This window comes from Epinephelus moara, chromosome 12 (genome assembly GCF_006386435.1).
Source record: "Epinephelus moara isolate mb chromosome 12, YSFRI_EMoa_1.0, whole genome shotgun sequence".
Lineage (NCBI taxonomy): Eukaryota > Metazoa > Chordata > Actinopteri > Perciformes > Serranidae > Epinephelus > Epinephelus moara.
In genome coordinates, this window is record NC_065517.1 from 10,205,718 (window position 1) to 10,218,551 (window position 12,834).

Consider the following 12,834-nt stretch of genomic DNA (forward strand, 5'->3'; position numbering starts at 1 on the left):
AATGTCTGCTCTTTTAAAAAAAACTTTATTACAAATCAACAACAAAAGTTCAGTTTTTACATCTATACAGGTTTTGCCACTAGAGGAAATGTTGCGCTAACATTTTACAGTAGCTATACAAGTAAGGACACATTTATAAACAGGACAAACTACTCAGAATTTGACTCTAATTTAAGGGCGATCTATCTATTCAAACTGTAAAGGTGTGTTCAGACACAACGCTACGCAAATTTGACCGCTCAACCATTTCATGTTAATGTGCCCCAAACAGCAGCTGTACCAGCTAGCTACATACGTTAGCTAGCAACAGACACCTCAGACACACATTTTTCACTCAAGTTAAAATATTTACTTGTGTCTTTCCACTTTCTAATCACACAGCCTGTCAAATGAGCTTAGCATTCTGTCTAAACACAGTCATAAGGCAGGAGTTTGGATTCAGCTTTATTCCTGTATTTCAGCCCTTGTGTTCTGGCAAACAGACTTATTTCCTCTTATCTTTACATATGTCATTACACCAAAGTAATGAAGTACCGCAATAAAAAACAAGTTTTAAAATGAGACAAGGCTTTTGTAAAATGCAGGAGTTGTGTACAGTATTTGTAGAGAGTGCTTGTCAGAGGTCATCTCTTCCCTCAACGTCTAGCTCATTTGTTACCTTTCATGTAGAGTTTCAACTCAGGTGTGAATAAATTACCTTTATAAATAGAGGCATCAGCAGGTTAAAGGGACAGTTCACACCAAAATCAATTTCCTCTTACCTGTTTATCAATCTAGATTGTTTTGGTGTGACTTGCAGTGTTGGAGATATCAGCCGTAGAGATGTCTGCCTTCTCTCCAATATAATGGAACTAGATGGCACTCAGCTTGTGGTGCTCAAAGTGCCAAAAAACTACATTTGAAAACCTCAACATCAATGTCTCTTTCCAGAAATCATGACCTGGTTACTCAAGATAATCCACAAATCTTGCTGTAGGGCAGTTTCATGTAGAAACTTTCCAACTGTATCACTGTGCAGAAGGAAGTGTGCATCTACTGCAAGCTCACCTAGCACCACTGAGCTAGCTAACTTGACAGCTCAGCTGAAGAGGACGCCATTAATGTTTTTATCTCTCGCTGTCACCAATTTAAGCCTCTTCCATGAGTAGATGCACGTTTCCTTCTGCTTGGTGATATGCCTGTCAGGTGTAGTTTGGAAAAGAGAGAAAATAGTTCCTTCAGGAAACTTTTTACAACAAGGTCTGTGGATTATTTTGAGTAGCCAGGTTATGATTTCTGGAGCGAGACATTGCTGTTTAGTGTTGAGCACCAAAAGTGATGAAGAGTGCCATCTAGTTCCATTATATCAGAGAGAAGACAGACATCTCTATGGCTGATATCGCCAACACTCTGCAACTCACACCAAAAAAATCTCAACTGATAAACAGCACTACAGGTAAGAGGAGAAATATGTATTTTTGATTTGGGGGTGAGCTGTCCCTTTAGGTTAGCAGAAATAAATTTGAAGGTGAATTAATAATGGACATGTATGTGGCTGAAGAGGTGCACAATAGTTGTAATAGTTGTAGCCAGTAAACCTTAAAAAAAATACCCTGCTTCCACCCTCCCCAGTGCTACGCAGCACAGACTAGAAGAGAAGGCTCGTCCTGTCTGATGTCCATCATTCAGTCTTTTATACAAACAAGTACAGTACGAGTAGAAAACAATCCAGTGCAGTCTCAGTGTTGGTCACATTGTGGTCTGGCTCAGTGACGTAGGTCCGACAGTGAAGCCTTGTCGTCATTTTCCAGTGTTGGCTATCACAGGTCACAGTCAGCACCATGAAATTCATCGTAGGTTTGTGACCTGGACAAAAGTCATCGTGAACTTCAGTTTTTTGGGATCAGCTGGCAGGTGGAGTAAAGCTGAGAGGACATTTTAAGGCATCGATCCACACTCAGTCCTCTGGATCTGGCTGGATGTAGCCCTAGTTTAGCTAACGTCATCAGTAAACTGTGCTTCAGCTCTGAGCTCCCAAATTCAGCAGGAGGGGACACCACAGTGTTTAACTCTCTGCGTTCTGTCTGTTTCCTGTGGATCCTCACACATTCTTTCACTTTATAGAAGAAGATAAGTCATTCCTACTTTCACTTGTACCCATAAAGTCACATCTTCTACAGGAGAACCAGAGACCCTGTTCAGGCTGTCGCTCCGTCCTCCTCCAGGACTCTGTGAATCCCGTTTCCAGGGACACCGAGAACAGCTTGGGTGGTGCTGGTGAGGTCCCTGATGCTGCTGTGCCGCGACTGGCTCTCAAGTCGTTGGGTGGAGCCATGTCGTGACAGGCTGTCCAGGCGATTGGTGCTGCAGTGTCTCGACTGTGATTGGTCGTTGAGGCGAGGCATGCTTCCGTAGGGCAGACGGTCGTCTGCAGCCCGGAAACTGGAGGCCGTATATCTGGCACAAAGAAAAAGAAACTTGAGAATCAGGAGCAGGATTCTCTGTGGACAAGAGGACAAAGACAGAGCAGCACTGTGGACACATCTGACAGATATGAGACCCACCTGCCATCTCGAGAGCGGTGCAGGCTGCCGTGGTAGCTGCTCATCTTGGAGCGTGCACTGCGGACCGAGCCGGCCCGGCTGGTGCTGGCACTCGGCGGCTCGTCCAGCATGGCCAGGTGGGTGGACGAGGCGTGGGTGGAGGTCCCCTGGGTGGACGTGCCCCGTGACTTCCTCACGATGGGTGTGTTGGGGTCCCTGAGCAGCAGCTGGGCGAAGTCAGGCTCCTGGAGCACCTGTCGGCTCTCGTTGACCATCCCACTGCAGCAGGGGAAGGAGGAGGGCGGGGAGGGAGTGGAGCACGAGGAGGAGGAGAGTGGAGGAAGGGAGGGGAGGGAGAGACGCAGGAGGGTGGGGAGGGAGAGGGGGAAGGTGGTGGGTTTGTGGGTGTGGTAGAAGAGAATGGAGGAGTGTGTGGAGCAGGCGGTGGGAGAGGGGGTTAATGCTCTGAGTTTGGAGGGGAGGGGAGTGAGCGCAGAGAAGGGCCAGTGTTCACCACCAAGCCACACACACCTACACACACTGCTATGTCATGTGACAACCTGCTCACAGGACAGTGAGCGAGACAGAGACCTGAGCTCCTCTTAAAGTGAGATCAGTACCGGTCTGGTCCATGTCTCCCCCACCGGCCTGTGCTTACAGTGACAGGAAATAATCACAGTTTGAATATCTACAGTGTCTCCTGTGTGTATCCTTGATGCCCCACTTATGTGTTAAATTCATTTCCTTCCATCACTTGTGGAGTCAAGTTTTGGAAGGATTTGAAAGCATCATTATAAAATCCATGTTTGCATTTTGCCTTCATTCAAGAGCCAACTGTGTCGAAAGAGACGGGTTTGATATGTGCATAAAACCTAAAGCAGAAGCTGAGGATACTGAAGCTCAGAGGTGATGGGAGACGGTGACCACTTCTTTCAATCCAAATCTGTTAGGAAGGGTCTTTACTCTTCTTTTAACTAGCTTGTTTAATGAATAAATGGAGTCCTGTTTGTTTATAAATTAATTACTAAAAAGTAAGATGTAAGTATAAAATAGATTCAATGACATACATATGGAAACGCGCTTCACATTGAATTTATTTTATTTTTATGTTATTTTAAGTTTCACATTATTCTATTCCCTTGCTGTAACAATAATAACTTCACTGAAGAAATGCAGCACAAAGTGCTTTACAGTAACATAGATTTGTGTTAACTATATAAAAGTTAAAATATTTTGTAATTCCCAACAAATTCTGAGCTAAATTAGCATATTAAGCTAGAATACATTATGAGATAAAAAAAAAAAATCCGCCATCTTTTTTTTAAATGTTATTATCACTACAAAGAGATGAAATACTCTGCATTCTGCTCAAGTTAAAAATGCTGGGACAAAACTTATGTAAGAAACCTTTTAAAGATAGTTTGCTACTAAAATATTTAGCACCATTTATTTAAAACCAACTTGTGTGAAGCTGTGCCAGTGGAGTGTACGGCCTGACAAACAGCCTGTTAGCTTTCAGTGTGTTAAAGAACATGCTGAGGACAGTCAGTGTGTGGAAAGTACGTACTCTTTGCGTCTCTTGCCGTGGAAGAAGCTGGCCCACTCGAAGCAGGTCTTCTTACTGCCCACCCAGAACACTGAGGGGATCCCTACGATCAGCATCATCACGTACTTTATCAGGAACAAGACCAGGTCAGGACGACTGGTGCGCTCCACCTACAGGACGGACACACACACACACAAGAGGATGTGGTTATTGTTTGGGATGTTTAGATTTGTGTGTGTGTGTGTGTGTGTGTGTGTGTGTGTGTGTGGTTGAGACAGTGCTGAAAGACATATAGATCAATCCCTGAGTGAGTGACAGCAAAGAAAGTTTACAGCAAATACACCCACATACTGTACGACCTGAGGGCAGCAGTGTGTATGCAAGTGTGTGTGGAGCTTGTTTGAGGAAGAACTGACTTAAAGTGGGTTGCATAGCAACAACATCCTATTTCCAAACCTAGATATTACATAAAACATTACTAATGTCAAAGGTAGAGTTTGTATATGCTTTGTTGTGTTTGCCACTTCATCTGCAGAACGCTAGCGACCAAACGTCCAGACACAGTGGACGCTGCCCTACAGGGCAACAGACAGTCACTGAGTCCTGCATGTAAACACCAGCATCTATGAACTAATTAAAAGGTTCACGCCTGCTGACAGAGTGTGTTCAGACTGCATTCCCACTGTGTGTGTGTGTGTCTACTCTATATCATCACTGACAGCTTTGCTGGAGGCATAAACGCCACAGCAGCCAACACACTGTCATCCATCTCTGACATGGCAGCTGATAACTAATAGTCCTCCTTGAAATGAGAGCCTTTGTTCTGTTGCTGTCCTTTGTTGGAGTTCTCTTTATTGTCTTATCACTCCTCCCTTTCAAGGTCAGTCTATGGTATTAGAGACAATCACTGAGCACTGCAGTATAAAGTAAGCCTTGGTTTAACAGATATTAGGTTTCTGACAATGTTCACTCCATGAATATCCTCAAATTACACAACAGCCAGTTGTTAACTATATCATTTTACAATTTGTGAGGTGGAGGAGAACCTGACAAATGTGAATTCTGCAAGGTTGATCAAATTTGTGGTAATTAAAGCTTAAGGTTATTACAGCTGTGAATAAAACTCATGTTAAATGGGCTCTACGTAAAATGAATTGTCTGCACACGATTCTCAACATGGAGATGGCTGAGCTCGCAGCTAGCAGCTAATGATGCTAACTCCATAAAGAGCTCTAAACAATTGAAACAGTGCTGACAGAGAGGGGAACCCAAGGTGGATGCTTCAGAGATGCTGCGCTCACTGTCGTATGAGTGTAGAGCTGGCTGCAGTTAGCTAGCCAGTGGGATACACACATGCACTAACATGCACAGGCAGTCAGACTGTGTATTTAAACAGACAACAGAGAAACTCGGTAGGGCCGTAACGGTACATATATTTGTGTCGAACCGTTCGGTACGCGACTTTCGGTTCGGCACGACCCTGTACCGAATTATTGGGCGCAGGATATTATTTTATTTTATTTTGTTTTATTTTAATTCCGTTTTTGCGAGCCGAACCATTTAAAATATCTAGTTCCCCGACGGACATAATTGAGTGACGGACCGAGTCCGACCGTAAATCTCCGCTTTCACTTTGTGCAGCGCATTCTCGCATTTTGACAACATGGCAAGTGAGCCTGACGAACCTGAAGACCCACCCGCAAACCTTAAGTCCTCCGTTTGGGAACACTTTGGTTTCAGGGTAAAATACGAAGATGGAAATAAACAAGTGGACAAGACAAAAGCAGTGTGCCGACACTGCAGAACAGCGGTCGGGTATGTACTTGGAAACACGTCTAACATGCTAACGCATCTAAAGCGACACCACCCGAGTTTGAACGTTAACCGGCACGACTAGAAAAAGCAATCTGGTGCAAACTACGATATCGTCGTCGTTTAAAAAGAAAGAGCGTTTCCCTGACCATCGCGCTAAAGAAATAACCAACGCCATTGGAGTTGAGTAAAATTGTTTAAGCTGCACTTTAGATATAAGCATGTTTTGTTTACTGCACTTTAACAAAGTGGGAAAGCTAAGTAAGTTCCTAGTAAAACTGAATCTGAGCAGGCTTTAAAGCTGACCAGCTGCACTATACTTTTTATTTTAATTGAGTAAAACTGTTAAAGCAGAAATGTATATTTATATTTTTCATTCAAAAAATGTGTTAAAAAAACAGCAGGATTTTATTTTTCACTTTTATATTTCTATTTTCATTCAAACAATGTGAAAAAGCAGGATTTTATATATATTTGTTTCATTCAAAAATTGTGTAAAAAGAGTTAACTGCTGTGGTGGTATGTTTTAATAAGGTTACCAATAAGTAAAAGATATTTAATAGTTGTCTATTTTTTTCATTACTGTACCGAAAAAAACCGAACCGTGACTTGTGTACCGAGGTACGTACCGGACCGAGATTTTTGTGTACCGTTACACCCCTAAAACTTGGATTACAACACACACACAGAGGCAATGTGATTCTCTGCTCAGGACACCATTACTCCACTATATCTTTACATAGCAAATAGTAGTTTCCTGCTACATTAATACTCTGAATTTTGCATACAGAACTTTTAAGGGACTAAATATTACGGCGAGAGCAAGGTAATTTATTTCCAGCGAATAACAGACGCTGTGCCGAGTCACCACATTGCTGCCTTCTGCCATAGCAACATCATGACAGTGAACCACAGAAATACTCCTACTCCCTTCCCATCACTCTGTCTCCCATATGTGCACACACACACACGTGCACTCATGCGGTCACACACAGATGTAGTCATCATGGCCTCATTATGAGTGGGCCAGGCGGAGAGCCCCTAGGCCCAGAGATCCACAGATACACTCATTATGGCAGAGAGATAAGAGACTGAATAAGAACAACCAACATCCTCATTACAGACTGTGTGTCCTAAGTTGTGCTGCATCTACATGGTAGCTTAAGGCTCCTAAATCAGACCTATGTAGTTTATTAAACCCTAGACTAAAATTAGTTGTATGACTGAAATCAGCCTTCGTCCCTCTTGTGCTTTTGAAGGATCTCGTGTGGCCTGAGTCAGCCACCAATCTGACTGTGTGTATGTGTGTGTGGTGAGGAGGGTCGAGCATCACTCAGGAGCTCTTTCACAAAGTGGAGGTTCGAGCCTCAGGGAAGGCTTTTAAGATAAATATAGTAGTGCACTTTGAGTCAAAGCTATCTACTGATGCACGTTATCGACTCAGTGTGTGAATGCATACTGTACATGTGTGCTTTCATGAGCATAGTGAAGTTGGGGGTGGGGTGGACAGTTGACACTTTGTGAGATTTTACACCCCAAGGCATCTCTACAGTACACACTGTTGTGGTGTATGGTAACAGCACAGCACTCAGCTGGGCAGCACATGCAGCTTGTGTTCAGATCTGCTGTAACTGTGATGTGGTGCAGCTTGACCCCACTGACCTAGTCCTCTACAGCAGAAACACACACACACACACTGGATTACTGCACTGCTCCCTTACACAATGCAGTGTTTACGTGACAGATTAAGAGCACTGCTCTGATCTAACTCAGTGGTCATCATCTCATGCATCTCTCCCACAGCTGTAGCTCTGTATCATATCATACATACAGTTACTTTAAACAGAAGCCATGAAGTCAAAGTGTCACAGCGGTTAACTTAAGTTAAAAAAAAAAAATACTACAGACAGCGATTCAAGAGTTGCTATTACTGCTACAGAATACTGAATGCATAACTTGCTTTGACTTGACAAAACACAAACAAGGCTGCACCCCGGCACACCTGCAACTCCTTCAGTCCCTACCACAATCAAACTCCACTTTGAACACGCAACGGTGAAAGCGGATGTGCTAAGGCATGCTCATATGGGAGGTGATACCTGGCTGAAAGCAACAGAAGAACAGAGAGCGAGAGCTGTTTGAATTATTAACAGCTCTATCAGACGAGCTGCAGTGTGTGTGCTCATGCTGGAGGCTACTGCAGCTCTGTGAAGCAGCTACTGAGGACAAGCAGCATGAGAGCTTTACTAGATTGTCTCATACATATGACTGTGTGAATGAGTGTGTGCGCTCTTTGTGTTGGACACTGTGTTTAAAAATGCACACAGTATCCGGTCATTTTCAGGACACAAAATCTCACGGAGCATCCTGCTCTCTAACGTCTGTGTGTGCAAACACATCTGGCAGTTATCAGCCCTCTTCCAGCTGTTGCCTCCTGCTCTGTCTTCTAGCTTCCTTACACAAGTCCCAGTTGTACATTTAATGTGTACAAACATCTGTGCAGACTGTGATCAACGTCAGTGAATAAAGGCATCTCAGCTACTAGCAGAGCCTCCAGGTGACTGTATACAGGATTCATCTGGGTCTTTCTGGGTTGTAAGATATCATGTTTGCATTCAGCAACACCAACATATTACATGCACAATAATCAGTGTAATAAGCAATCAGTGTAATGGCCATATTGTGTTAGAGCAGTACTGCATCTAACGGTTATTTTTATTGTTGATTAATCTGACTCTCAATTATTTTCTCAATTAATTGATTACATGTTTGGTCTATAAAATGTAAGAAAATTATAAAAAATGTCGATCAGGGTGTCCAAAAGCCCAAAAAATAAATTTACTGTCACAGAGGAAGAAAGAAACCAGGAAATATTTACATTTAAAAAGCAGAATTATGACCTTTAAAAAAATAAAATAAAATACTCAAACTGTCAGTTGGCAATTCATTTGAAAGTTATGTTAGAAAATCTAAATGCAATTTCGAAATGAGGAGCTACATGTATGTGTTGCAAACAACATCACTATTTCTTAAAATAAGATTCATTCTGTGAAAAGGAGAGATTTTCCCTCCATCTCTTCACTGTGCATTTGTTTTACAGGAGATGTGAGATCTGTTGACAGCACCTGATGACAGCAAATATGCATACAGACAAGCTTAGCTATTATTAGCCTATAAGACAGACACTAAAAATACATATTTTAACACTGCAAGTAAAAACATTTTCTGTGCCCAAAGCAGATTCCATGCAAACCTCAACATGTAGGAACCAAATAATACTCGGAACTATCAAAACCAGTACGGGTTGTAAATTATTGATGGTCTCTGTTAAAACAGAGTGCACAGCTCCTTTAGCACTACAGAGTCGGGTCTATTACCTGGTAGGGGCAGGGGATGTGGTAGTGTCTACACTTCTCCTGGACCCAGGTCGTCTCCCAGATGGCTCTGTAGCTGTTCTCATAAAGGTAGCAGCCCAGGACGGCCAGCAGAGGGACCAGGTAGAGCACGGAGAACACGCCGATACGAATCATGAACTTCACTAGTTTCTCCTGGTTCTCCTTCTCCAGTGGAATCTCCATGCGGACTCGGTTTAGCGCTGCTATACCTGCCAGCAGCAGAGCCACACCGACCTACGATGATATGAGAGAGGAATGGGTTTAAGTTATCTTACATGACAGATGATGGAGTAAAAACATGTCAGTTACCAGCCTGTATCTGTTAGCACGGAATGATATGTTGTCGTCACATTTTGAGACAGAAAAACAATCTTGTGGAAGGGGAAACAGACAACTTGTCCCCCCAGTGTTTCCAAGTGGTATTACTGCTGCATAGAAAACCAGATTGCTTTCTGTTTTATTCAGAGTCAAGCAACTAACAACACAGTACACACTGCATTTTGTTTTCCACAGTTACTTAGGCTTTTCCGCTATCTGCCATCCCACTACTGGCGGTAGGGACTGCAAAGAACTTAACGCTGATGCTCTTTGGTGACGGGATAGGTACTGATTGCTACCAGGGAAAAGAAAAGCTCCTTCCTCTTCCTGGTTGCACAATTGTTGACACACTTCCTTTGAGCCTTAAATCGAGCCTTCAAGCAACTGTGTTTTACAGACAGCTTAGAATACCTGCTGCCTTGAAAGTTTAAGTAACAGTTGAAGTTGTGAGGCATCAATATCAAAATATCTGTTTGTAAAATAGTTATCACTCAGTCGTTTTTTTTTTTTTTTTAAACATATCTCCTGTTCTGTAGTACTCTTCCTCACCACTACATCCAGTCCCAGCGGGGCCAGCAGGAACCAGCGCAGGGCCGTCAAGTTGTACAGCCCCACAAAGCAAACACCGCTGACACTGTCTCCCTCGATCTTGTTCATGGCTAGCAGGGTGACTGTGAGGACACCAGGGATGCCCCAGGCACAGGCGTGGAAGAGGAGGGCCTTCTTCTCTATTGCCTCACTGCCCCACTTGGGAACAGCAGCCAGGAACCAGGTGATGGTCAGGATGACCCACCAGACACTGCCGGCCATGGTGAAGAAATACAGCACCATGAAGAGAAGGGTGCAGGCCTGGGACAGAGACAGAATGTACAGATGGAGGATCAGTATCTGTGCAGTGGACTACCAGCATAAAAATACTCAGTCAAGGACAAATTTCTTTACCTTATTATGTGAGCCTTGGGTCACTGTTGAAGCCCTGAACCTCCCAGGACTCGCTGCATTACAGGAAACTTTGTCCTCCAGCAAAAACCCCAGGAAGAACACCAGAGACACCATCATGTAGCACACGGCATAAAATATAATTGGACGCTCTGGGTAGCGGAAGCGCGAAACATCAATGAGGAAAGTCAGGAAGGTGAAGAGGGTGGCGGACAGACAGACGATGGACACCACTCCAATGAAGTATCGGGCGAACGTCAGCTCCTCACGTGTGAAGTACATGTTGGGACAGGGGGGAGAGCAGTCGCGGATACCCATGAAGGTGTAGCCGAGCTCTGGGTCGATTTTGAGTTCTCTTGGACACCAGAAGCCGTAGTCCCGCTGGACGGAGATGGGGGATTCAGTTGTGTCTGAGCCGGACAGGAGGTCCACAGGACGGGGGTAGGGCTCGTCACAGTCTGGGAACCTGGGAGGAGAGCAGAGATGATGATCTCAGTGTAATTTCAGCTGTTCAGCTCCCAACATCTTCTGTCAGTATTCTATTTTTCTTTCATTAATTTTTGTTGTAACATTTTTATTTGTTTCATATCTTTTGTTCTGTGTAATGCAAGTATTTTTTTTTTTCTACAAACTAGTGTGTATGTTATATGTCAACCAGGTGCCTGGGGTGGGTTAACAACACTGTGTAACTCAACTAAACTCAACTAAAATGTTAACTTGCTCTGCCCCTTCTTGATATTCCACAAATATATTATTAAACCAAAAGAAAAACCCAAGGTATTCCTCTAAGCCTCTTAATTTCTGTGGTCATCAAAATAAATGACTTTTTACATGCTTGCTGATCTGCTGCTGCATTACTCCTCTCAAAATGGGAAAATCTGCTTAAATTACTGATGCAGCAGGGTTGTTGCCGCTGACATAAATCCACGGGAAAAGAATTATTGCTGTTTTTCCAACCTGTTGCAGTCCATCTCCTGCGGCCAGCTGACGCCAAACATATCCATTAGTTTGTAGCAGTCGCTCTTGGCCTGCAGACAGAGGCGGCGACAGGGCAGAGTCATCCGCCCGTACTCGGTACACACCGGGGCGTAGAGCGCACACAGGAACATCCTGAGGTCCGGAGAGCACTGTAGGTTCACCATGGGATGGAACGGCTGCAGGTAGAGACAGAAAGAGAGAGAATTTTAAGTCTTTATAAAACACACCAGAACAAAATATTATACTCTTTCATTTGAAGCAGATAAGGAACTAGAATTATTGCTTTGTGGTTGTATGCCTCCGCCAACTACTCAAGTTGCAGTTAACATCCGTGTCTGTCCATAATCATATCACAAATGTAGAGAATTTGAAGGAATTTATTAAAAGGTAAAACATGGATGCTTCACACACACATCTTCAACCCAGCAGCACAGAAGATCTGTACAATCAGCACAGTTTCAAGGTCAACACCCAAGATTAGTGTCACCAATTCAGTATCTGAACAAATGTCTCTCCTTCTCTTCAGAAAAGTGTTTTTGCAGAACATTATGATGTCACAGTGAAGCTGACCTTTGACCTTTTGGATATAAAATGTCAAGGCTTCATCCTAATAGACATTTGCGTGAAATTTTGTCATAATTAGCGTAAGAATTCCTGAATTACAGCCAAAAACATGTTTTATGAGGTCACAGTGACCTTTGGCCAACAAAATCTAATCCCGTCATACTTGAGTCCACGTGGACATTTGTGCCAAATTTAAGGAAATTCCCTGAAGTCATTCCTGAGATATCACATTGGTGAGAACTGAGCGGCCGGACGGACAACCCCATAACATAATGCCCCCTGCTACGGCTGTCGCAGACATGGAGGCATCAGAAAAATAACAAGCCAGAGTTTTACTCCAACTTCACAAGAGAGAAACAAAAGGATCAGTGGAGCATGCCTCTGACAGTTTCTGGAGATGAGTCCATAAAAACAACTCTGGCCTCTTTCCTAATAATCCCCTCCACCCCCTGTGATATTAGGCTCCCCCTTCCTCCATCTCCTCTCTTCCTTCCCTCCAACCTTCAGATAGGAGGAGCACAACAGGCTGGGCAACCCCCACCATTCACACTCACACACAGGGCTGCTGCTGACAGGGCCTTTGTGTTACATGGAGGACCACGCTGTGACTGACTGACACACTGCGGTAACATGCATACACTCAAACACACATTGGCCAAAGGACCAGCGGAAGTATATTATTTACATGCTAACACACCCACGTACCAGCACAATAATGGTCTCACACATATAAACTGAGCCAAGAGGCGTTGTGAGCGCA

General features: G+C 43.8%; 1 protein-coding gene across 2 annotated transcripts in view; it reads right to left on the reverse strand.

Moving 5' to 3' along the window:
- Positions 1–9: 9 nt before the first annotated feature.
- The window catches only part of fzd3a (frizzled class receptor 3a), a 28,867-nt gene continuing 16,042 nt past the window's right edge, over positions 10–12,834 (reverse strand). For both annotated transcript variants that reach the window (XM_050058917.1, XM_050058918.1), the window contains exons 3-9: positions 11,490–11,686; positions 10,536–10,998; positions 10,143–10,442; positions 9,258–9,509; positions 4,090–4,238; positions 2,544–2,801; positions 10–2,436 (exon numbers count right to left, since the gene is read on the reverse strand). In XM_050058917.1, the coding sequence (XP_049914874.1) occupies positions 2,178–2,436; positions 2,544–2,801; positions 4,090–4,238; positions 9,258–9,509; positions 10,143–10,442; positions 10,536–10,998; positions 11,490–11,686 (1,878 nt within the window). In that variant the 3' untranslated portion in view covers positions 10–2,177. The remainder of the gene's footprint in view (positions 2,437–2,543; positions 2,802–4,089; positions 4,239–9,257; positions 9,510–10,142; positions 10,443–10,535; positions 10,999–11,489; positions 11,687–12,834) is intronic.